This window comes from Mobula hypostoma, chromosome 1, assembly GCF_963921235.1.
Source record: "Mobula hypostoma chromosome 1, sMobHyp1.1, whole genome shotgun sequence".
Classification (NCBI taxonomy): domain Eukaryota; kingdom Metazoa; phylum Chordata; class Chondrichthyes; order Myliobatiformes; family Myliobatidae; genus Mobula; species Mobula hypostoma.
The window spans coordinates 201,864,723-201,892,058 of NC_086097.1; the positions used below are offsets into that span (position 1 = coordinate 201,864,723).

General features: G+C 41.1%; 1 protein-coding gene across 6 annotated transcripts in view; it reads right to left on the minus strand.

Annotated features, from left to right (window-relative positions):
• Positions 1–27,336, minus strand: part of LOC134354245 (nucleolar protein 4-like) — a 424,681-nt gene that overhangs the window by 88,538 nt on the left and 308,807 nt on the right. For all 6 annotated transcript variants that reach the window (XM_063063184.1, XM_063063154.1, XM_063063168.1 and 3 more), the window contains one exon: positions 17,252–17,556. In XM_063063184.1, coding sequence (XP_062919254.1) covers positions 17,252–17,556 — 305 coding nt within the window. The remainder of the gene's footprint in view (positions 1–17,251; positions 17,557–27,336) is intronic.

The window sequence follows — 27,336 nt, forward strand, 5'->3', positions numbered from 1 at the left end:
CAGAGGATTAGGAGACTCCCGGATAGGTTGGCCAATGTAGTGCCTGGGGAACATGGCGTAAAGTCTACTATTTGGGGAGCGATGTCACTGTTTTGTACCTGGATTGGGTTTTTGTGTCTGCAGGAAGGGTTGACGAGTTATTTAGACGTCATGAGAACATGACTAAATTTGGTGGGGGGAGAGTGTAAGGGATTCTTGGGTTCTTCTTTCATGTTACTTGCTAAGGCTAATAAAATGGCTTCTCTGTAATGTTAACTGCTGAGGTAAGGGGTTCTCTGCAGCAGCATGTCTGGGTTATAATTAGTGACAATGGGACTTGTATTCAATTGCTAACCAATTGGGACAGATGTTATTCTTTCTTGTGTATCTGAAAGCTGTTGCTTGCGTGGGATTTGGCCAGAACACACCATGGGGATGAAGAAAGAAGATGCACACAAAGAGATGCTATGAGTTGGCTTGCGGAGTGGACCCCAAGCGGGGGCTCGGGACCCGGCGGAGTTTGGAGGAGATCAAATGGTGGAAAGTGGATATTGCATAAGCTCCAACGAATTATTTGTGCACAGACTGAATAAAGATATAGTGGCACTTTTTTACTTCATATTTTGATTCTCTACTAACCCCATAGTTCAAGTAAGAGTTATAAAATCTTAATTATTTAACCGCATCCTGTGTACAGCTTGTCATCATGAGCTACTGATTTGAAATGGGGCACAATGCACAGCATTCACCCAAACGAGAGTTCTAAGGTTTGGCTGGGCAGGGGATATCACCCCTCGATCATACCACTAGACTAAGCGAGGGTTCACTATCTTTTTATTCCTAGAATTAAAAAAAGTGCTGGAACAACTCAGCAGGTCAACAGCATCTGTGGAAAAAGGTTTAAGTCGACATTTTAGATGGGCAGCAAATCGTCCCCGCTCCCCACTGGTGCTCCTCCCCCCTTTTCTTTCTTCCATGGCCTTCTTTTCTTTCCCTTCAGACTCGCCCTTCTCCAGCCTTGTATCTCTTTCACCAGTCAACTTCCCAGCTCTTTACTTCATCCCTCCATCTTCTCGGTTTCACCTGTTGCCTTGTCGCCTCTCTCCCCTGCCCCACCTTTAAAATCTACTCCTCATCCTAATTTCTCCAGTCCTGCTGAAGGGTTTCGGCCTGAAATGTCAACAGTACTTTTCCATAGATGCTGTCTGGGCTGCTGAGTTCCTCGAGCATTTTGTGCGTGTTGTCTGGATTTCCAGCATCTGCAGATTTTTTCTTGTTTGTGATTTCAGATCCAGACCCTGCCATCAGGACAGAAAGAGACAGGGAGAAATGCCAGTGGTTTAAAGATGAGTAGATGATATATGGAGTGAAAATTATGGGCAGATGGGAAATAGAGAGTAGGACAGAGGCTGGCAGGCAATAGTTAGAGCCAGATGGAGAGACGATGATAGCTAGATGAAACCAGGTGGGAGGAGGGCATGGGAGGATTGAGCTTTGCTACAGAGAGGCCAAATGCAAAACAGATTCCACCTGTGTGACCTATAACCCAATGGTACAAAGCAACTGAATTTTCCATTTTCAAGTAGCCCACGTACCAGGTCCCTTCTCCAGCACACACACACACACACACACCGCTTATTCATTCCTGTCATTCCTTCCCTTCACTTTGTTCCATTTATCCATCATCCCCTCACCATCTCTTTTAACCAATCACCTATCAGCCTCTGCCCACTCCTCTTCCATACGTGGTTCCATCTTGCCAGCAAACCCTCCCCATATCACCTACCAATCTCTATTTCCACCCATCTTTTGACAATCTTTCATTTCCCCTCTCAGTTATAAGGCAACGTCTCAAGCCAAAATATAGTTTACATCTTTTGCCTCCTCAGACAAGTTACCACTGAATTCATTGACATTCTGTTTTTATTCTAGATATAAGCATCTGCAGTCTCTCTTGCTTACACTGACACCACGCCTAGTACAATTCCAATCATGCTAAAGAGTCATGATCAAAAAGTCAGAAACAATGAGAGATAGCCAAGCATGGAAAAATCTATGGGCAAAATTAAGTAATACGGAAGGATTTATGACCACAGTGCAATTTATATTGTAGGTTCCCTAAAAGCAGTATGAAGTGTTAGGAGGCAGAGAAGCAGAAATTAAGCAAGCATGAGGTAAAGACTGGATGGTTTTACCGGAGGGTTTTGAATTAATTAAATATTGAAATACGGAGACACATTCAACTGTGAAAATTAGTAAATTTCTGATATGCATACTTCATAGTTTTCTGCAATAATTTGACTGGATCCCAGCAAGGAAACAGGATATAGAAGATTTAAATTGAGTAATGAGCTAGATTTAGTTCACCGCCAAATATTGCATTATACTTTACCTAATAGTAATAAGGTGACCAAATTCTAAACAGTGCTTCAAACAGAGAAAGGCAAGACAGTAACTAATATATTACATTTGGAAACTCTGACTGCTACGTGAAGAAACAGGGAATAAACATGGGGAAAATGGAGAAGCCTGCAAATGGGTAAGAGCATTGTTTTGTTGTTGGAGATGCTAGAAACTAAATTTAGTACGATATAAAGTAATTTACAACCCCAAGGAGTAAGACTGTTTTTTGCCAGAAATAAAAAAAAGTCAATTAAAGGAACCAAATGAAAACATATGCAAGCTACATGCTCAGAGAAATTTTAAAAAAACACAAAAAAAGTGACATAATAAAGAGTAAGAGTTACAAAGGTTCAAAGTAAATTTTATTATCAAAGTAGGTCACCATATACTGCATTGAGATTTGTTTTCTTGCAGGCATTCACAGTAGAAAAGTAATATTAAATAAACTCGTAAAAATCAACACACAGCAATTATTATGGCCACATTAGGGAAAAGAGTTTGGATCTTTAAAATAGCACCGACGATATTTAAAAATATTAAAAAAAAACAAGTGGCAGAAATGTTGAATGACTTAGAGAAGAACTTCAATGAGAACTTCAGAGAAGATGACACGATAATAAGCAGCAGGTTTCACCTAAGTTACTGAGGAGTAGGTGCTTGGGAAGCTGAAAGGTTTGGAGATAGATAAGTTACCTGGACCAAATGAACTACAACCCAAGGTTCTGAAAGAGGTAGCCAAAAAGATTGTAGAGGCAGTAGTAGTGATCTTTCAAGAATCACTAAATTCTGGAATGGTTCTGGAGGGCTGCAAAATTGCAAATGCCACTCTATTCTTTTGGGGGGGGGCAGAATAAAAGAAATTAGAGGCCAGTTAGCTTGACTTCAGTGGTTGGAAATATGTTATTCATTATTAAGAATGAGTTTTCGGGGAACTTACAGGCACATTATAAAGTCAGTATAGTTTCCTTAAGGGGAAATCTTGTCTGACAAATCTGTTAGAATTCTTTGAGGAAATAACAGGCAGGATAGACAAAGATAAATCAGTGGATGTTGTTTACTTGGGTTTTCAAAAAGCTGCTTAACAAGAGCCCATGGTATTACAGAAAAAATACATGCAAGGATAGAAGATTGGCAGGAGGCAAAGAGTGAGAATAAAGGGGTCTAATGTATTTGGTTGCTAGTGATTAACAGTGTTCCTCAGGGGTCAGTATTGGGACCGATTCTTTTCATGTTATATGCCAGTGATTTGGATGACAGAATTGATGGCCTTGTGGCCAAGTTTCCAGATGATACAAAATAGGTGGAGGGGCAAGTAGTGTTGAGGAAGTAGGGAGTGTGCAGCACTTAGATAGTGGAGAATGGGCAAAGAAAAGGCAGGTGGAATACAGTGTCAGGAAGTGTACAGTCATGCTCTTTGTTAGAAGGAATAAAGGCATAGACTATTTTCTAAACAGGGAAAAAGCTCAAAAATTAGAGATGCTTGGGACTTCAGAGTCCTTGTGCAGGATTCCTTCAAGGTTAACTTACAGGTTGAGTCAATGGCAAGGAAAGGAAATGCAATTTTAGCAAGAAGACTAGAACATGAGAGCAAGCATGTGATGCTGAGGCTTTATAAGGCATTGGAGAGGATCCAGAAGAGGTTCACCAGACTGATTCCTGGGATTTAAAGGGTTAGCGCATGAAGAGCATTTGATGGCTCTGGGCCTGTACTTACTGGAGTTTAGAAGAATGAGGGGGACCTCACTGAAACCTATCAAATATTCACAGGTCTAGTGGATGTGGGGGGAATGTTCCTCTGATAGGAGAGTCAAGGACGAGAGAGCACAGCCTCAGAACAGAGGGATGTCCATTTACAAGGATGTCCATGAACAAGGATGAGAAGAAATTTCTTTAGCTAAAGGGTGGTGAGTCAATGGAATTCATCACCACAGATAAATGGTGAGGCCAAGTCACTAAGTATACTTAAAGTGGAGGTTAATGGGTTCTTGGTTCGTTGGGGTACCAAAGGTTACAGGGAGAAGGCAGGAGAATGGAGTTGGGAAGGATAATAAATCAGCCATGATGGAATGGCACTGCAGACCTAATGGGATGAGTGGCCGAATTCTACTCCCATGTCTTATGATTTTATTGTCTAAAATGAACATAAGCAAAATAACAATGATGATAAAAATAATGGTACTAATGAGTGTCTGGTTTCTCGAACCAGCTAGCTTCCACTCAAGGATTTCAGATCAAGTAGGTGAGTATAATGTAAATGCCCTAACTATAATTTTGCAGTGTTCTCATTACAGAAAACAAAGTCTTTATGTTGGAAAACTCTGCATGTCAAAAAGAGGAAAAAGAAATAGACTTGTAAGGTTAACATATGTAAGGACATTCTATGGAGCTGTAACCTGACATAATGGAAATAACAATTATGAATTAACAAGTGAGATTATTGATAAGAGTACATCATTCATTTAGGTTTATTTTTGTTTCTCATTTCAGCTGCCTCTTTGCACAGCTCAGCCTCTGTCAGAGTCTTTTATATTTACAGTACAGACAACAAATGTTGGCAGCTTGGATGTATTTTGTACTAACTGATAGTGACACCAGGAGCCTTCCTTTCTGGTTACTTGGTTGATGGCCCATTTGGCATACCCCACTATATTCAGTACACATGCTTGGAAGCCGTAATAACAAGAGCATGGATTACATCATGTGATTCAGGAACATTTTAGCTTTTTCTGTTTAACAGTGATAAAAAAAACCTTCAAAAAATTTCCAAACCTTTTCCTACACCCAATTTATAATTCCACCCACAAAATATTTAAGATACTGTATATTATTTTATTTTTAAGCAAAGATTCCAAAGAAAAAATGTTTTAACAGCAGAGCAACATAAGAGAAAGGAGAAATACTAATGCCCCATATAACATAAAGCTGTACAGCGGCTTATTCCAACTAAACATATCAAACTATCAAGGATCGAATTTTTAGAACTATATGGAAATTATTTAACAAATATCTGTCAAATTATTAGAGTAAGAATCATATTAATTTCATATAACCTGTTCTTGGTTTATTTCCATCAGAAATTATATCCTTGTTTGCTGAAATACTGAGCTTTACAGATGAAAAGAGGCAAAGTTTTAATATAAACGAGAGAAAATCTGAAGATGCTGGAAATCCAAGCAACACACACAAAATGCTGGGGGAAATCAGCAGGCCAGGCAGCATCTATGCAAAAAGAGTACAGTTGCTGAAGGGTTTTGGCCCAAAACGTCGACTGTGCTTTTTTCCATAGATGCTGCCTAGCCTGCTGAGTGCCTCCAGTATTTAGTATGTGTTGCTCAAAGTTTTAATATGTATTTCTTTGCCTGGACAGGGAGAGCGAGGTGGTGATAGAAAGGAGTTATAGGCAGGTGGTCACACCGGGGCCATGGGAGACAGACAAGTGGGTAGCGGTCAGGAGAGGGAAGGGGAAGAGTCAGGTACTAGAGAGTACCCCTGTGGTTGTACCCCTTGACAATAAGTACTCCTGTTTGAGTACTGTTGGGGGGAACAGCCTACCTGGGGGAAGCAACAGTGGCCGTGCCTCTGGCACAGAGTCTGGCCCTGTGGCTCAGAAGGGTAGGGAAAGGAACAGAAAGGCAGTAGTGATCGGGGGCTCTATAGTTAGGGGGTCAGACAGGCGACTCTGCGGACGCAGGAAAGAAACTCGGACGGTAGTTTGCCTCCAAGGTGCCAGGGTCTGGGATGTTTCAGATCTCATCCAAGATACTCTGCAGTGGGAGGAAGAACAGCCAGAGGTCGTGATACATATTGGTACCAATGATATAGGTACAAAAAGGGAAGAGGTCCTGAAAAAAAAAGACTACAGGGAGTTAGGAAGGAAGTTGAGAAGCAGGACTGCAAAGGTAGTCATCTCGGGATTACAGCCTGTGCCACACGATTGGAGGATAAATGTGTGGCTGAGGGATTGGAGCAGGGGGCAGAGATTCAGATTTCTGGATCATTGAGACCTCTTTTGGGGCAGGTGTGACCCGTACAAAAAGGACGGGTTGCACTTGAATCCCAGGGGGACCAATATCCTGGTGGGGAAGTTTGCTAAGGCTACAGGGGAGAGTTTAAACTAGAATTGTTGGAGGGTGGGAACCGTACTGAAGACACGGGGGAAAAGGTGGTTGGCTCACAAATAGAGAAAGCTTGGAGACAATGTGTGAGGGAGGATAGGCAGGTGATTGTGAAGACGCACTCAGATGGACAGTTTGAGATGTGTCTATTTTAACGCAAGGAGTATTGTGAACAAAGCGGATAAGCTTAGAGTGTGGAACAGTACTTGGAGCTATGATGTGGTGGCCATTACAGAGACCTAGATGGCTCAGGGACAGGAATGGTTACTTCAAGTGCCGGGTTTTAGATGTTTCAGAAAGGACAGGGAGGGAGGCAAAAGAGGTGGGGGCGTGGAACTGTTGATCAGAGATAGTGTCACGGCTGCAGAAAAGGTGGATGTCATGGAGGGATTTCCTACAGAGTCCCTGTGGGTGGAGGTTAGGAACAGGAAGAGGTCAGTAACTTTACTGGGTGTTTTTTATAGGCCGCCCAATAGTAACAAGGATATCAAGGAGCAGATAGGAAAACAGATCCTGGAAAAGTGTAATAATAAGAGTTGTCGTGATGGGAGATTTTAATTTCCCAAATATCGATTGGCATCTCCCTAGAGCAAGGGGTTTAGATGGGGTGGAGTTTGTTAGGTGTGTTCAGGAAGGTTTCTTGACACAATATGTAGATAAGCCTACAAGAGGAGAGACTGTACTTAATTTGGTATTAGGAAATGAACCTGGTTAAGTGTTGGATCTCATAGTGGGAGAGCATTTTGGAGATAGTGATCATAATTCTATCTCCTTTACAATAGCATTGGAGAGAGATAGGAACAGGCAAGTTAGAAAAGCATTTAATTGGAGTAAGGGGAATTATGAGGCTATCAGGCAGGAAACTGGAAGCTTAAATTGGGAATAGATGTTTTTAGGGAAAAGTATGGAAGAAAGGGGAAAATGTTCAGAGGATATTTGTGTGGGGTTCTGCATATGTACGTTCCAATGAGACGGGGAAGTTATGGTAGGGTACAGGAACCGCCGTGTACAAAGACTGTAATAAATCTAGTCAAGAAGAAAAGCTTACAAAAGGTTCAGAGAGTTAGGAAATGTTAGGGATCTAGAAGACTATAAGGCTAACAGGAAGGAGCTTAAAAAGGAAATTAGGAGAGCCAGAAGGGGCCATGAGAAGCCCTTAGCGGGCAGGATTAAGGAAAACCCCAAGGCATTCTACAAGTATGTGAAAAACAAGAGAATAAGACGTGAAAGAATAGGACCTATCAAACGTGACAGTGGAAAAGTGTGTATGGAACAGGAGGAAATAGCAGGGGTACTTAATGAATACTTCAATATTCACTATGGAAAAGAATCTTGATGATTGTAGTGCTGACTTGCAGCAGAGTGAAAAGCTTGAACATGTAGATATTAAGAAAGAGAATGTGCTAGAGCTTTTGGAAAGCATCAAGTTGGCTAAGTCGCTGGGACCGGATGAGATGTACCCCAGGCTACTGTGGGAGGCGAGGGAGGAGATTGCTGAGCCTCTGGTAATGATCTTTAAATCATCAATGGGGACGAAAGAGATTCCAGAGGATTGAGGGGTTGCGGATGTTGTTCCTTTATTAAGGAAAGGGAGTAGAGATAGCCCAGGAAATTATAGACCAGTGAGTCTAACTGCAGTGGTTGATAAGTTGATGGAGAAGATCCTGAGAGGCAGGATTTATAAACATTTGGAGAGGTATAATATGATTAGGAATAGTCAGCATGGCTTTGTCAAGGGCAGGTCGTGCCTTACGAGTCTGATTGAATTTTTTGAGGATGTGACTAAACACAATGATGAAGGAAGAGCAGTAGATATAGTAAGCAAGGCATTTGATAAGGTATCCCATGCAAGGCTTATTGAGAAAGTAAGGAGGCATGGGATCCAAGGGGACATTGCTTTGTGGATCCAGAACTGGCTGGCCCACAGAAGGCAAAGAGTGGTTGTAGATGGGTCATATTCTGCATGGAGGTCGGCCACCAGTGGTGTGCCTCAGGGATCTGTTCTGGGACCCTTACTCTTCGTGAATTTTATAAGTGACCTGGATGAGGAAGTTGAGGGATGAGTTAGTAAGTTTGCTGATGACACAAAGGTTGGAGGTGTTGTGGATAGTATGGAGGGCTGTCAGAGGTTACAGCAGGACATTGATAGGATGCAAAACTGGGCTGAGAAGTGGCAGATGGAGTTGAACCCAGGTAAGTGTGAAGTGGTTCATTTTGGTAGGTCAAATATGATGGCAGAATATAGTATTAATAGTAAGACTCTTGGCAGTGTGGAGGATCAGATGGATCTTGGGGTCCGAGTTCAAAGGACGTTCAAAGTAGATGTGCAGGTTGACACTGTGGTTAAGAAGGCATACGGTGTATTGGCCTTCATTAATCATGGAATTGAATTTAGCAGCCGAGAGGTAATGTTGCAGCTATATAGGACCCTGGTCAGACCCCACTTGGAGTACTGTAGTTAATTCTGGTCGCCTCACTACAGGAAAGATGTGGAAGCCATAGAAAGGGTGCAGAGGAGACTTACAAGGATGTTGCCTGGATTGGGGAGCATGCCTTATGAAAACAAGTTGAGTGAACTTGGCCTTTTCTCCTTGGAGTGACAGAGGATGAGAGGTGACCTGATAGAGGTGTATAAGATGATGAGAGGCATTGATCATGTGGATAGACAGAGGCTTTTTCCCAGGGCTGAAATGGTTGCCACAAGAGGACACAGGTTTAAGATGCTGGGGAGTAGGTACAGAGGAGATGTCAGGGGTAAATTTTTTACTCAGAGAGTGTTGAGTGCGTGGAATGGGCTGCCGGCAATGGTGGTGGAGGCGGATACGATAGGGTCTTTTGAGAAACTTTTAGATAGGTACATGAAGCTTAGAAAAATAGAGGGCTATGTGGAAGTCTAGTAATTTCTAAGGTAAGGACATGTTCGGCACAACTTTGTAGGCCGAAGGGCCTGTATTGTGCTGTAAGTTTTCTACGTTTCTATTACTTGATTAATTAACTGATCACGTTGATTTGTAAATTGAAGTGGACTTAACAATTATTTCTAGTCTCCTTAGAATTAAAAAGTAAAAATGGCTAAAGTTGCTGATAATGATTATTATCTCGTGTCTTCTTGGATATCCTTCAGAATCACAGAAGTGACATGAAAGTGTGGGACAGAGACTGGTAAGTTACAGTTGGAGGCTACCCAGATGGAATATAAGGTGTTGTTCCTCCAACCCGAGTGTGGCTCCATCTTTACAGTAGAGGAGGCCGTGGATAGACATATCCGAATGGGAAAGGGACGTGGAATTAAAATGTGTGGCCACTGGGAGATCCTGCTTTGACTTCTCAAACTTCCACTAATGCCCCACCTCCCCCTCGTACCCCATCCGTTAGTTAATTATATACACACATCTTTTTTTTCTCTCTCCTTTTTCTCCCTCTGTCCCTCTCACTATATCCCTTGCCCATCCTCTGAGTTTTCCCCCCCTCCCCCTTTTCTTTCTCCCTAGGCATCCTGTGCCATAATCCTCTCATATCCCTTTTGCCAATCAGCTATCCAGCTCTTGGCTCCATCCCTCCCCCTCCTGTCTTCTCCTATCATTTTGGATCTCCCCCTCCTCCTCCCACTTTTAAATCTCTTACTAGCTCTTCCTTCAGTTAGTCCGGACGAAGGGTCTCGGTCCAAAACGTCGACTGTACCTCTTCCAAGAGATGCTGCCTGGCCTGCTGCGTTCACCAGCAACTTTGATGTATGTTGCTTGAATTTCCAGCATCTGCAGCTTTCCTCGTGTTTAGATTTGTGCCAATTGGTTCAACAACTGAATGGCTGAAGGGCAACAGCTGCTCTTGAACCCAATGGTGTTTAAACACATCTTAAAGCAAATAATTTCTCTGACTAAACTTCCATGGATGGTGTCAAAGTGTCATGAAGCAGCCACTGTGCTTGTGTTCTGTTTGTGGTATAAGAGTTCTGGTATAGTCTGGGCCAGACTCCCTCATCCAATCCTTTGTAAATATGAAGTCATCCAGAACTTAGACATCCAAGGCCCAACATTCTATCAGTCATGTACATGCTGACTTGCATGCTCTTGGAGTATTGCCTTAATTTTGAAATCTGTCCCTGGTCATATTTCTTTATAACATCCAGTTACAGCTCTTTGAGATACCTGCAGTCCCCCAAATCCCGCCTCAATTATACTTGAAACTGAAAGCCAGAACTGGAGGACACAGCTGAACCATTCACCTTTATCTTCACTAGAAGTGCTAAATGGATGATCCACGACAGCTTCTTTCTCAGCTCTTTACCATCAACATTATGAAACAGCTGAGACCATTCAGTAGAGTAGGAACCCAACAGTATGTTGATTGTGGTACTGAAGTCATGCATTCCAGAACTAACTACATGTTGAACTAGCTTGTTCCAATACAACTATGTACAGCCATATAGAAAATCATTCAACCATAGCTATTAAGAAAGCAAATCCAATCAAGTTGATCGACCAATTACCTGTTCACTGATGCTCAGTTATTGATTTCACAAGAGCTGAATTCAAAAGGTTAAGTTAGAATGATTGACCATTATATCAAAGAAGCATTTGACTGATTATTCCTGATAAGCCCTGAAAAAACTTCAGTGAAAAGACTTCAGTGAGTGAGAGAAAGAACTTCTCTGGTTAGAGTCATGACTCTCTCTGTCTAAGCCCAAAAATCTACTGCTGTTTCAATAATGGTTTTCCCTTAATCATAATCATGAGAAGCAATGATGTTTGCAAATAATGGCACAACTTTCTTTGTTCTCAACTAATTTGCATCTCAAAAAGTGAAATGCTTACGTGCAGCAAAATCTAGACATTGGTAAATTGATATATTACTGTCACATGTACCAAGGCATAGTGAAAACTTGCCTTGCATACTGTCCATACAGATCAATTCATTACAACAGTGCATTGAAGTAGGACAAGGTGAAACAATAACACAGTGCAGAATAAAGGGTTACAGTTACAGAGAAAGTGCAGTGAAGATAGTTCAAAGTTCAAAGTAAAACTTATTATCAGAGTACATTCATAGCACCACATACAACGCTGAGATTCTTTTACGCAGTAAGGTGCAAGGTCACAACAAAGTAGATGTGAGGTTGTACTTGCAAAACGTTCAATAGTCTTATAACAGCATTTACACATACAGTGGCATGCAAAAGTTTGGGCACCCCTGGTCAAAACTTCTGTTACTGTGAATAGCTAAGCGAGTAAAAGATGAACTGATTTCCAAAAGACATAAAGTTAAAGATGACACATTTCTTTAATAGTTTAAGAAAACTTTTTTATTTCCATCTTTTACAATTTCAAAATAACAAAAAAGGAAAAGGGCCTGAAGCAAAAGTTTGGGCAACCTGCATGGCAGTACTTAGTAACACCCCCTTTGGCAAGTATCACAGCTTATAAATGCTTTTTGTAGCCAGCTAAGAGTCTTTCAATTCTTGTTTGGGGGATTTTCACCCATTCTTCCTCGCAAAAGTATTCTAGATCTGTGAGATTCTTGGGCCATCTTGCATGTATTGCTCTTTTGAGGTCTATCCACAGATCCTCAATGATGTTTAGGTCAGGGGATTGTGAGGGCCATGGTAAAACCTTCAGCTTGCACCCCTTGAGGTAGTCCATTGTGGATTTTGAGGTGTATTTAGGATCATTATCCTGTTGTAGAAGCCATCCTCTTTTCATCTTCGGCTTTTTTTATAGATGGTGTGATGTTTGCTTCCAGAATTTGCTGGTATTTAATTGAATTCATTCTTCCCTCTAGCAGTAAATATTCCCTGTGCCACTGGCTGCAACACAAGCCCAAAGCATGATCGATCCACCCCCGTGCTTAACAGTTGGAGAGGTGTTCTTTTCATGAAATTTTGCACCCTTTTTTCTCCAAACATACCTTTGCTCATTACAGCCAAAAAGTTCTATTCAAGAGGTTCAAAGGAACATCTAAACAAGCTGATGCATTTTGGAATCAAGTCCTGTGGAATGATGAAGTTAAAATAGAACTTGTGAGCCCATCCAGCTGTCCAATTTAGGTCTACATCTCAAACGATTTCCACATAATCCTGAAAATTTGTTCTTTTCACACACATACCTGGTTGCCTAGAAAAAAGCTCTTCTAAATGCTACCCTGGTTGGAGTGGATCTCGATCTTTACAACTCACGTTGTGTCAGCAGTATACGTTGACTTGCTGCCATTATTTTAGGTCCACAATTTCTACTGTCTTATTTATCATAGGAAAGTTACTCCCTTCCTGCTATGTAAAAAAAAACTTCTCATAATTTTGAAGACAATTATTTGATACCTCTTTAACATCAATGTTCTAAGATGAACACTTACAATCTCTCCATACTGAATACTTTTGCACCCACTTTTATGTCTCTACCCTCCAAAATCAACATAATTTCAGAAGTTATCTGCATAGTTTGTAATCATATAACCTGGACAGTTTAAGACATTGCTGGTGAATCACAGCGACTACTTGCTGGTAGCATGCAAAACAAGAAATTATTAATCAGTATTAAGACAGTATTAATCACACCTTCTCTCGCACATGATCACTGCAATCAGCCTGTAACTTCCTTTTCAAAGTTGAGTTCATGAGCCACCTGTACAACCTGGCATTTTTGCAGTGTGAACTGAAGTCTCCAAGGTGCAGTGTCAGTGTGTGTGTGGGCCGAATGGGGGCAGTGGGGCCCAGGCCCGAGAATGGGGAATGAGCCAATGTTTGGCTATTGCTGGAGTGGACTTGGAGGCAATTTGATGCGGCAGAACTGAGGCAAACTGGGCGGAGGCAAAGCAGAGTCAAGCGGTGGGACCCAAGAGTGAGGAAAGACTAGAGATTTGATGAAGTTAAACAGTAGGCCAAATTGGAAAGGTTAGTTACAGGCCGAATCAAGGCAGCGGGGCCCAGGCCCGAAAGCGTATCAAAGTAGCAGGGCCCAAGGTTTCGACAATGTTAACGCTGGGCCAGATTGAACAGGTCAGGGCGTCGGGGCTGAGACGAAGGACAGGATGGTTCTGTTCGCTGCTCCGTGAGGTTTACTCATTTCTGCACTGTCCTGAGGCTGTGGCTCACTGCTGTGAAATTCAGTTCTGAACGTTATTTGCTTACTTTTATTGCTGCACAATTTGTTTTTTTTTGCACATTGTGTGTGAGGATCCTCTTTTTTAATGGGTCCTATTGGGTTTCTTTGTTTGGTGGCTGCCTGTAAGGAGAAGAATCTCCAGGTCATACATAGTATACAGACTTTGATAATAAATGCACTTTGCACTTTGGAACTCCTGAGTTCCAGCTAAAATTACAGGGGAACATAGAACAAGACTCACTTAATTCGCCTTCTACCTTGAAAGTAGTTTCATGAAATAATTAGTAATCTCAAACTATTCATCTACAGCCAGATAGAGCAATAGTCATGATTTGAACAATACTCCATCTGTGGAGGATTTTAGGAACATCCAAAATTATGTTCTACAGGTCCTGCCAAAGGATCTCGGCCCAAACCGTCGACTGTACTCTTCTCCATAGATGCTGCCTGACATGCTGAGTTCCTCCAGCATTTTGTGTGTGTTGCTTGGATTTCCAGTATCTGCAGATTTTCTCTTGTTTCTAAAAAAATTAATGTCCCTCTGATTACAAATCAGCAAATCAATGATAGTAGGAGCCAGACAAAATTGTGCTGAATAAACACGAGAAATTCTACAGATGCTGGAAACCCAAAGCAATAGACACAAAATGCTGTAAGAACTCAGCAGGTTAGAGACCATCTATGGAAATGAATAAACAGTTGACATTTCGGGCCAAGACCCTTCTTCAGGACTAGAAAGGAGGGGGGAAGATGCGAGCATAAAAAGGTGGGGTTTAGGGAAGGAGGATAGCTTGAAGATGATAGATGAAGCCAGCTGGGTGGGAAAGGTAAAGGGCTGGAGAAGAAGGAATCTGATAGGAGAAGAGAGTGGACTATAGGAGAAAGGGAAGGAACAAGGTACTGCTTCACAACTCTTGAATCCTGCCAGCGTGATGCAGCCTGTCAATCAGTAAGCTGACTGCTAACAATCAGTTTGATGTACTAAGCATATAAGTAATTATTCAAAGCCAGTGATTTAATAAGACACATGAATAATTAAAACACCAATTGAGAGACATTAAATGATAAGCCTTTTTGTCAGTTTGCTCTTCTCTATTCTTTCCTTGAAACAGCTGGCGTAAAACCTAGAATTGTTAGTGGATAAATCAGGTGTACACAGTAGGACTTTGAAATTTAAACTCTGTACTGCCTTCAGGATTCACGTTATCTTGTTTAAAAAAATGGCTGGCCTCAATAAGATTATTGTGATCAATTGACTAAGAAAAGTAATTGCAGATAATTTAAACAAAAATGCCTTACTCATCTTGGGAATACTTTGAATTATGAACATAATACATCCATCACAATATATTTGGTACAGCATCTCACCACTTATAATTGTATTTCAAATTTGGTAGAATTTCATTGGCAATTGGTACACTAACTCATTACTGTATCCCAAATCTCAAAGTTCAATGTAAATTTATTATTAAGGGATGTATTTGTTTTCATTTTCTTGCAGGCATTTACAAGAAAAAGGAAATATAAAATAACTTAGTGAAAACTATAAATAAACAGACAAAACTGACAGACAACCAATGTGCAAAAGAAGACAAATCGTGCAAATAAATATACTGAATGCATGAGTTGTAAAGAGGCCTTGAATGTTAGTCTGTAACTCATTGAATCAGTTCAGAATAGTGGTGATTGAAATTATCCAAACCAGTTCAGGAGACTGAACTGACACCTGACATCGAAGATAATAGATTATAATAGTCTTAACCTTTAAGAACACATCTTGAAATTGTTTCTCCTTCAACATTTAGAATTTCAATTTTACCCTAGGTTTGTTAATAGCTCTATCAGAGAAAAGCCTGACTTGTATCTGAAAATTCATCCTTAAGACGACAAGAAAGCCAGTACATTCAGATCATTTTGGAAGTCTGGTGCAAATACAACTAACATATAAGTCTTAATACTTAATAATAAGGTGCATGCACAATACATGAATAACCTTCATTCTTATGCATTGCCACAGATTCAAGACTAGCTGGCTTTTACTCCAGCCTCTCAAAGTAATGAAGCCAATGTCAGGGCCACAGACTTTCCACATTTGGGCAGGAGATGCCTGAAATGTAGCAGGTGGAGCAGCCTGTCAGATAGTGTGCTTCTTCCATTTATGCAATCTTCTGATTGATCCTATTACAAGTTCTCAATAACATGCCAAATTTTTTTCTCCATTTTGAGCAGTTCAGAGCCAAGGATTTCTGAGAGTCAGTGGGATGCTGCAAATTACAAGGAGGATTTGGACACATCCTTCAATCTCTTCTGCTGTCCACTTACTAATTTCTTCCCATGACAAAGCTTCAAACAGGGCGATGGTGCAGAACGGTATGTGCTTCTGTCCAGTGAAGCTGAATGAGTGCAACTACAGTCTCAGTAATACGGATATTGACATAATTGAGAACATTGGTGTTGAAATGCTTTTTCTTCCAGTGAGGTTGGAACATTTTGAGGAGACAGCAGTGATGGTATTTTCTGAGTGTCTTAATGTGCCTGTTGTATACAATCCAGCTTTCCAGAATCACTGCTGATGGTAGAACATGCATTTTGTGCCAAGAACACACCTAAAAGTACCGTCAAGCATCCAGAAAGGCTTTTGTAGAATAGGGATATAATAGTTCTGAGAAGCTACTGGGTTGATAATTTACTTTGCTGTTCCATTTCAAAGCAAACTCTGCAATTTCCTGAGTACTCTTTCACTTACAAAATGTAAATATCAGATCAAATAATATTTAGTACTGCTTATGAGATGTTTTACTGGATAATACAAATAAATCTCCAGGAGTGTGTTGAGCTGGCAACCTCTCCTCCAGTGGTTAGCAACAAGGAACAGATTTGAGACAATTTCTCCACACTATTTCTAAATTCACCCAGACCAATAAGGGCACACAATTCGCAGTCAACTGAGATTACAGAAGTAAACCTGGCAACTCCCTCCTTGAAATGCTGACTATATAAACTAACTGAGATATTTAGCAGATGATGCTAATAAGAAAATTACCTTTGTGTTTGCAATGAACCACTTCATTCTATTGTATCAACACATAGCCACACTACATGAAAAGCAGACATACCAGATGTTATGACACTCAACAGCTTTGTCCTATAGAGAGCGTGAACGAGATACTCCAAATCAGACGTTATAGTGAAAATAATCACCCACACAAATGTCTAGGAAATTGCATGTACATTATGGTATAAATGCCATAAAAACAGTAGTGTTATATTGATAATTGGTATTATATGGACAATTGTATTACGTGGACATATTCGAAAATTTGCCAAGACCAATCTGTAACATAAACTACATTTCTTTATTTTTTCTTTTAATAATCAATATTGCTTCTTCAAAGTTTCTATAAAAAGTACATTATTACTGGACAATGAAATATTAATTATACTATTATCAAACAGTCTGCATAACATTATAGTTACAGTATATTGAAAAAAGTGTTGAAAAATACAATGCTTTTCTGATGAATGTCATTTTTTCAATGGCTGCTGTAGGATGATTTTTCTGTACTTGCAACATATATGCTAAGCAATTGCAGTTTCAAATTCTACAAATGAAAATTATTGTAACATCTTATGATTTCTTACCTTATAATTTCTTACCTTATTTCCCAAATCTTTTGAATCTCGTTCCATTTTAATTTCAGTAACTGTATATTTGATGCGGCTTCTTCTTCCATTACTGCTGTTATCTGTGCCATAGTCTGGTGTTACCTGAACTGATAGAGGACTGTCACTCAGGTTTATTGGTTGCTCATCATGGCCAGCAGGGTGGTCTGGATGGGTTGAGCCATTGCCATTAATGTCTCCCATGCTTGTATACATTGCCCCACAGAGACCTCCCTCCGCAGCATTAGAATTAAGCACCAAGGGCTCATTGCCATTGAAACATTCCACAGATGAATCTTCTGTAAAAAGAAAAACGCCAGAACTTAGGGCATATCTACTTGACTGAACCAACATCATATTTCATAGCATGAGCAGAACTGTTTACTCTTCAATGGAGCACAATAAAAAGTGATCATGCCATCCAAAATTCATAATTTTCCTTCCACATCCTTTATACATTTGGCATGTTAATATACAGTACCAACTGGACATGTTTAAAAATGTGTAGCTGCACGCAGAAGCAGACCTTTACATCAATTGTACAGCCTACTAGCTAAAGTAATGCCCACAGCAAATGGTGCATCTTAATTAAATTTAACCAGTAAGATCATCTATTATTACGGATATTTTCAACAGTTTTTAATAAGAATTCCTACTCAGAAGGTAAAATCTTCTGACTTCATGTTAGCTCAGTAACCAATATGATGAGCTACATAGCCTATCTTGATTGTTAATGCACCAAAAATAGCTCAGCTCTAAGTAACCTCACTAGTTTGCATTCTAAAAAATGATAAAGGAATTAATGTTGTAGTGAAATAGAAATAACTGAAGCAACATATTTTGCACTAATGTTATAATCTATTCTGTTACCACTGAGTTACTGAAGATCACAAACACCGTTTCTTGAGAGGTTTTCATTTTGCATAGATTTTACAATGACAGTTCTTGAAACAAGATTTCATAGGCCTTAGCATAAAATTACAGTAGTTAAATACTTGCCCGTAACAAATCTTTGTGTGCATTAGAAGTGCATAGGATGTCTTTAGCTTGGTGTTGGGCTGAGCAGGAATTGTGTAACTTTGTACGGGCTACATGCCACTTCTTGGACAATACATTCTCGTCCTTTAGAAGCATCACTGCCTTTATAATGTGAATATGTGATTTTTGAAACTGCAGTGTCAAACTTTACCTTAATATACTTTATATCAACTCTGAAAGAAATTACTGTAAAATTAACCTGAAGAAGAATAATGCTAAATTTTGTTACTTGTAAAAGCTGTGTATAATTGTGGAGTTACTGCCTATATCTCTGATTCAAATTCCAAAACATTAACAAATTATTAGTTGTTACTTAGATCCAGCAGGTGGCTAATCAGAAGATATACTGTAGAGTCCAATCCTTAGAATCTAAGAAATAAGCCAATATATTATTTAATAAATCTGGAATCTTATGTGATTAGTTATTATTATATCAATGATATGGGCTGTACTACATTTGTTATAAAAATCTCAATCTTGCAATGACAGAAAGAAATTGTAAATTTAAAAAAATTAGCATTAATGACAATAAGATGGTAACACTCAAAAATTGAGGCTGATTTGGTTTGAAAGAAATTGCTTTTGCATCAGCTGTTAACTATAGGCAAAATCCCAGCAGCAATGTCATTGCTAGGTCCATGTGCACTTGCAGCTGTGTAGTGGAAGATTGTTAAAACATCCTACACATGATCTCCTCAGCTAATAACTCATGAAAGATCAATTCCCTGAAATGTTAAAGTCATAAAGTACCTCATTCCACAAAGAGCATTAACATTCACTAAAAATTCTGTGATACCGTATTACCTCAAGTTGGATTCAATAATGCCATTCTGAATCTGATACTAAATTTACATCAAACCAGCAAAGATAGCCTTGATTACCGGTGATACTGTCAGTAGAAAATTGGTGAAACCTGCATAAACACAGCAGAGAGAATTTTGTACTTATCTGAAGTGAAGACCCTTCAGCTGAACATGCATACAGCTGATAATTTAACAGCGGACGTTTATTGCTCTGAGGCAGGAAGAAGAACTAGAAGTTATTTGAGCTCCTCAAACACCTGTGCATGTGCAAAAGGACTTAGCTGGTTTGTGCCAGTAGACAATTTTGAATAAATAGCTTCTTAGTAGAATTGAGCTACTGTTGCAGGGAACACTTTTGACAGCTGAGGGATGTTTACCTAGAAATTGGACATATTCACACACATTGTTACCTGCAAATCCTGTGCTAGTGTGACCACTGGGAAGTTGGCCCAGTTGCAACTCACCTCAGCGGGGCAATTGACATCATAGTTTGCACAGCAGATGTTCCTTCCATGGTTGATAGCAATTGAACCTTTTGGAGGAAACTTATGACCTTCACTGTTCACATACTAAAATTGCCAGGAGCATATTGCTCAGCATTCAGGAATAAGATTGCACTTAAAATATCACATCAAACACATGGGATCTATCAGCCTCACTTTTCATTAGCCAGCATGAAATAATTCACTAACGGTCCTTCACTGATCCATGCCTCAGAAACCATTAGCGCTGAATTACATAGTTCTTCATTCAGTCCTCACCTTAGTGTCTAAGGGTCACTCATTACACAGCAGCTGATCACTGGAAGACTACAAGACACACTGAGAGGAGCATATCTGTTCTCTATACCCCTGCATTTTTCCTCACTTCCATGGCAGCTTTCACAATGCTGAAACTTACACAGTGCTTACTCATTCTCTAGCACTTAGAACAAGAGTGAATCAGCAGCTACGAGCTCCGTATAGAATTCCCAACAGGTTAGTCAAAGGAATCCCATCTTATTGCATGAATCCATGTGCTAAATTACCTTAAACAGTTCTGGACAATTTCCAGATCAGATGCAGCAATAATGCAGCATTAATGCAATATACTGTGCATATTAGGACACTAAAAGAAAGAACTCTGAATTCCAGGCTATTGTATTTTCAAGGTTATAATGCGTCATCCTGAAAGACCCCAGACCTGAAGTAACCCAGAGTTATCAGAACCCTAATTACATTCATAAAATACACGAGACACAGAAACAAATTCAAAGAATCCGCAAATATGCAATAGTAAAATCACTTCAATGCATTATTTTACATCAATAGTCTTTGGCAATAACTTTAGCTGAGCAATAATTCAGTGCAGAAGCAAACAGCCCACAATACACCAACTAATATTGTTCTGCTACATTTACACAACAGTGCACAAAACTCATAAGGTCCCAAACCTGGTGAGAGAAATTACTAACCTAAATTTGTATCTTTAACTGCATTCAGAAGGAGGTAAGAACTAAGCTGGTGATGCTGCTACAGCTGAAACAAAACTAACACGTTTTGAAAGCATTTCATCTTGCTTGGGAAACAGCTTCAGATTATTTTCTCAGAATATGTTCATTTACACAAAATATTGAAAGGGTTCAGGAATAAGGTGACAATACAACAACCTACATACTGTACAGCACCTCCCAACCTCACTTTTCAATAGCTAGCATTATGTTGGGTAATTCACTAAGGCTTCTTTACTAATCTCTATTTAGTTATTTTAAGTAATCTCTGGTCTCCTAGTTAAACCACTCAAAACAAGATATGATCAGGTCAATTCACCGCATTCGGAAGAACCATTAAAATTAAGTTCACAATAAATGGAGCCAAAAACCATAAGACAAAGGAGCAGAAGTCAGCCATTTGGCCCATCGAGTCTGCTCCGCCATTTTATCATGAGCTGATCCATTCTCCCATTTCGTCCCACTCCCCTGCCTTCTCACCATAACCTTTGATGCCCTGGCTACTCAGATACCTATCAATCTCGGCCTTAAATACTCCCAATGACTTGACCTCCACTGCCGCCCATGGCAACAAATTCCATAGATTCACCACACTCCGGCTAAAAAAATTTCTTCGCATTTCTGTTATGAATGGGCACCCTTCAATCGTTAAGTCACGCCCTCTCATACTAGACTCCCCCATCATGGGAAACAACTTTGCCACATCCACTCTGTCCATGCCTTTCAACATTCAAAATGTTTCTATGAGGTCCCCCCTCAATCTTCTAAACTCCAAGGAATACAGTCCAAATGAGGACAAATGTTCCTCATATGTTAACCCTCTCATTCCTGGAATCATTCCAGTGAATCTTTTCTGTACCCTCTCCAACGTCAGCACATCCTTTCCTAAATAAGGAGACCAAAACTGCCCACAGTACTCCAAGTAAGGTCTTACCAGTGCCTTATAGAGCCTCAACATCACATCCCTACTCCTATACTCTATTCCTCTAGAAATGAATGCCAACATTGCATTCGTCTTCCTCACTACCGACTCAACCTGGAGGTTAACCTTAAGGGTATCCTGCACAAGGACTCCCAAGTCCTGTTGCATCTCTGAACTTTGAATTCTCCCCATTTAAATAATAGTCTGCCTGTTTATTTCTTCTGCCAAAGTGCATAACCATACACTTTCCAACATTGTATTTCATTTGCCATTTCTTTGCCCATTCTTCCAATCTATCCAAGTCTCTCTGCAGACTCTCTGTTTCCTCAGCACTACCGGCCCCTCCACCTATCTTCGTATCGTCAGCAAACTTAGCCACAGAGCCATCTATTCCATAATCCAAATCGTTGATGTACAACATAAAAAGAAGGGGCCCCAACATGAACCCCTGTGGAACACCACTGGTAACCGGCAGCCAACCAGAATAGGATCCCTTTATTCCCACTCTCTGTTTCCTGCCAATCAGCCAATGCCCTATCCACGTATGTAACTTCCCCGTAATTCCATGGGCTCTTATCTTGTTAAGCAGCCTTACGTGTGGCACCTTGTCAAAGGCCTTCTGAAAATCCAAATATACAACATCCACTGCATCTCCCTTATCTAGCCTACTCATAATTTCCTCAAAAAATTGTAATAGGTTTGCCAGGCAGGATTTTCCTTTAAGGAAACCATGCTGAGTTCTGCCTATCTTGTCATATGCCTCAAGGTACTCCGTAACCTCATCCTTGATAATCGACTCCAACAACTTCCCAACCACCGAAATCAAGTTAACAGGTCTATAATTTCCTTTTTGCTTCCTTGCCCCCTTCTTAAATAGCGGAGTGACATTTGCAATCTTCCAGACCTCCGGAACCATGCCAGAATCTATCGACTTTTGAAAGATCATTGCTAATGCCTCCACAATCCCCACAGCTACTTCCTTCAGAACACGAGGGTACATTCCATCTGGTCCGGGAGATTTAACTACCCTTAGACTACTCAGTTTCCTGAGTACTTTTTCTGTCGTAATTGTGACTGCGCACACTTCTCTTCCCTGACACCCTTGAGTGTCCAGTGTACTGCTGATGTCTTCCTCAGTGAAGACTGATGCAAAATACTGGTTCAGTTCCTCCGCCATCTCCTTATCTCCCATTACAATTTCTCCAGCATCATTTTCTATCGGTCCCATATCTACTCTCACCTATCTTTTACTCTTTATACACTTGAAAAACTTTTAGTATCCTCTTTGATATTATTTGCCATCTTCCTTTCATAGTTCATCTTTTCCCTCTTAGTAACCTTCTTAGTTTCCTTTTGTAAGGTTTTAAAAACTTTTCCCAATCCTCTGTCTTCCTACTAATTTTTGCTTCCTTGTATGCCCTCTCCTTTGCTTTAACTTTGGCTTTGACTTCTCTTGTCAGCCATGTTGCATCCTTTTTCCATTCGAAAATTTCTTCTTTTTTGGAATATATATGTCTTACACCTTCCTTACTTCTCACATAAACTCCAGCCACTGCTGCTCTGCCGTCCTTCCCACCAGTGTCTCTTTCCAGTCAACTTTGGCCAGTTCCTCTCTCATGCCACTGCAATTTCCTTTATTCCACTGAAATACCGACACATCAGATTTTGGCTTCTCTTTCTCAAATTTCACAGTGAACTCAATCATGTTATGATCACTGCCTCCTAAGGGTTCCTTCACCTCAATCTCTCTAATCACCTCCGGTTCATTACACAATACCCAATCCAGTACAGTCGATCCCCTAGTGGGCTCAACAACAAGCTGTTCTAAAAAGCCATCTCGCAGACATTCTACAAATTCTCTCTCTTGAGATCCAGTGTTGATCTGATTTTCCCAATCCACTCGCATGTTAAAATCCCCCACAATTATCATGACACTGCTCTTCTGACAAGCCTTTTCTATTTCCTGTTGTAATTTGTAGTCCACATCACTGCAGCTGTTTGGAGGCCTGTATATAACTGCTATCAGGGTCCTTTTACCCCTGCAATTTCTTAGCTGAACCCACAAAGATTCTGCACCTTCCGATCCTATGTCACCTCTTTCTAATGATTTGATATAATTTCTTACCAATAAAGCCACGCCACCCCCTCTGTCTACCTGCCTATCCTTCCGATACACAGTGTATCCTTGAACGTTCAGCTCCCAGAGACATGCATCCTTTAGTCACGTCTCAGTGATGGCCATAATATTATAACTGCCAATCTGTAGCTGTACGACAAGATCATCCACCTTATTCCTTATGCTGCGTGCATTTAAGTATAACACCTTAAGACCAGTATTTGGTACTTTTTGCTTTGATTGCACTGCAACTCATCCCAATGGCTGCAAATTTGCCCCATCACCTGCCTGTCTTTCCTGACTGCTTTATTGCTCACTATCTTGGATTTATTTCTATTTTCCCCTTCCTCCGCTCTATCATTCCGGTTCCCATCCCCCTGCCAAATTAGTTTAAACCCTCCCTAACAGTTCTATTCAACCTTCCCTTTGTCTTATAGTCTTAAAGCTGAGTTAACTAATTATTATCCAGCTACTCATAGATTAAACGGTTTTACCATTTCGGCAGTACAATGAGAGGACAATAATTTCAATGTATACACATTACTCCAAAAGTATGTAAGATGCACTTTCTTCACTCTCCAAGAAGTTCAGTGCCTCTTATGCATGCTTGAAAAGGGAGAAGAACACCACCCCTATGCAAATCGCCACAGTATCTGGAAATCAAGTGATCTGGGTCATGGAGGCCAATGTCAGATCATCTTCCAAGAGGATGAACCCTTTCAAGGTGCCAGGTCTGACGTTGTACTCGGCAGTGTACTGTAAAATTGTGCTGAAACATTCAAGAACATGAAAAAGGATCTAGTTTTTTCCCGGCATATATGACAAATAAGCTCTTCTCGGGCTTCCAGCCCAGTACAAGTATCGATTTTAACCGAGGTTTCAATGATAAACTCTGCCACCTTTATCACGGATGATGCCTGATCATGTCTATTCAGGAGGGACAGACAACCAGGGTATAAATACTACCAGACTAGACATGACCAGGCATCATCCCTGATGAAGATGGCAGAGTTTATTTTGGAAACGGTTAAAATCGATACTTGTACCCAGCTGGAAGCCCAAGAAGAGTTTATTCATTCAAGAACATCTTCAAACTCTCACTGCTGCAACCTGAGGTTCCCACCTGCTTCAAAAGGGCATCAATTATATCAGAGCTGAGGGAGAGCAGAGTGAGCTGTCAGAGTGACTGTTGACCAGTAGCACTTAGATCTACTGTAATGAAGTACTTCAAGAGTTTAGTTATGGCTAGAACTGACTCCTACCTGAGCAAGGATCTGGAAATGGGTGAGATTCAAGATTTGGGAGAAAAGATTTAGCTTTGACATGAGGAGTACTGAATCTGTGGAATTCTCTGCTCAGAGAAGCAGTCGAGCCTCCCTCATTAAATAGATACTCAATATGTACACCTGCTCATTAATGCAAATGTCTAATCAGCCAATCATGTGGCACAAACTCAATGCATAAAAACATGCACACATGATCAAGAGGCTCAGCTATTGTTCAGACCAAACATCAAAATGGGGACGAAATGTGATCTAAGTGACTTTGACCACAGAATGTATATAAACTCACAGAGTCTTACAAACCACAGACTACACCTCCTCCCACCCTACTACTTGTAACAACACCATCCCTGTTTCTCAATTCCTCCATCTCCGCTGCATCTGCTCTCAGGATGAGGCCTTTCATTTTAGAACAAAGGAGATGTCCTCCTTTTTCAAAGAAAAGGGCTTCCCTTCCTCCACCATCAATGCTGCCCTCAACCTCATCTCTTCCATTTCACGCACATCTGCTCTTACCCCATCCTTCTGCCACCCTACCAGGGATAGGGTTCCTCTTGTCCTCACTGACCACCCCACCAGCCTCCGTGTCCAGCACATAATTCTCTCACATAATTCCGCCACCTCCAACGGAATCCCCCACCAAGCACATCTTTCCCTCCCCCGCCACACTTTCTGCTTTCTAGAGGGATCAGAACCTACGCGACTCCCTTGTCTATTCGTCCCTCCCCACTGATCTCCCTTCTGGCACTTATCCTTGCAAGCGGAATAAGTGCTATACCTGCCCCTACACCTCCTCCCTCACTACCATCCACAGCCCTAAACAGTCCTTCCAGGTGAGGCGACACTTCACTTGTGATACTGGTGGGGTCATTTACTGTGTTCGGCGCTCCCGGTGTGGCTTCCTGTACGTTGGTGAGACCCGACGTAGATTGGGAGACCGCTTCGCCGAGCATCTACACTCTATCCGCCAGAACAAGTGGGATCCCTCAGTGGCCACCCATTTTAATGCCATTTCCTATTCCCATTCCAATATGTCCATCCATGGCCTTCTCTACTGTCGCAACGTGGGCACACTTAGGTTGGAGGAACAACATTTTATGTTCCTTTTCGGTAGCCTCCAACCTGATGGCATGAAATCAATTTCTCAAACTTCCAGTAATGCTGCCTACCCCCCGCCCTTTTCCCATCCTCTTTTCCCTCTCTCATCTCACCACCTGCCCATCACACCCCGCCCCCCACCCCAGTGCTCCTTCCCCCTTTTTCTTTCTTCCATGGCCTTCTGTCTCTTTCACCAATCAACTTCATCCCTCCCCCTTTTGGTTTCACCTATCACCTGGAGGTTCTCTCTCCTCTCCCCCCACCTTTTAAAATCTACTCCTCAGCTTTTTTTCTTCAGTCCTGCCAAAGGGTTTCAGCCCAAAATGTTGACTGTACTTTTTTCCCCATAGATGCTGCCTGGCCTGCTGAATTCCTCCAGCATTTTGTGTGGGTTGCTCGGATTTCCAGCATCTGCAGATTTTCTCAATAATGACTGCTGGTGCCAGACCAGGAGGTTTCTATATCTCAGATACCGCTGATTTCTTTGAATTTTCATACACAACAGTCTCCGAATGGCGCAAAAAATACAAAAGCCATTCCGTGAGCAGTTCTGATAACAGGAACTGGTGATAACAGGTCCTCCTTGTTGACCATCAAAACAGGCACAGCTCAAGGCTCCGTGCTTAGCCCACTGCTCAATTGTCTTTACACCCATGACCATGTGGCTAAGCACAGCTCAAAAGGCTCTTATAAATTTGCAAGAAGACACCACTGTTGATTGATACTTCATTGATCCCAAAGGAAATTATAGTGTCACAGTAGCATTACAAGTGCACAGGTATACAAGTATTACAAGAGAGGTAAGAAAGAATAAAAAATAAGTTACCTCAAACAGACTAACAGGAGGAGGTCATCATTTCCCCGGCTGTAGGCTGACCCATTAAAGAAGCCCAATTGTCGAGGGTAAGAATTACCTCCTTTAGCGCTCTTTAGAACAGCACAGTTGTCTTAGTCTATTACTAAAAGTGCTCCTCTGTTCAGCCAAGGTGGCACGCAGAGGGTAAGAAACATTTTCTAGAATTGCCAAGATTTTCCGTAGGGTCGTTTTTTTCTACACTGCTTCCAGTGTGTCCAGTTTGACTCCTATAACAGAGTCAGCCTTCCTAATCAGTTTATTGAAACTGTTGGCATCACCCGTGTTGATGCCATTGCCCCAGCACACCACCACCTAGAAGATTGTACTGGTGACAACATGGGAAGGAGAGGACTGCATACTCCACAGGACCTCAGACTCCTCAGAAAGTTGAGGCGACTCTGGCCCTTCTTGTACACAGCCATTGTGTTAGTGCTCCACTCAAGTCTGTCATCCAGGTGCACCCCCAGGTATTTG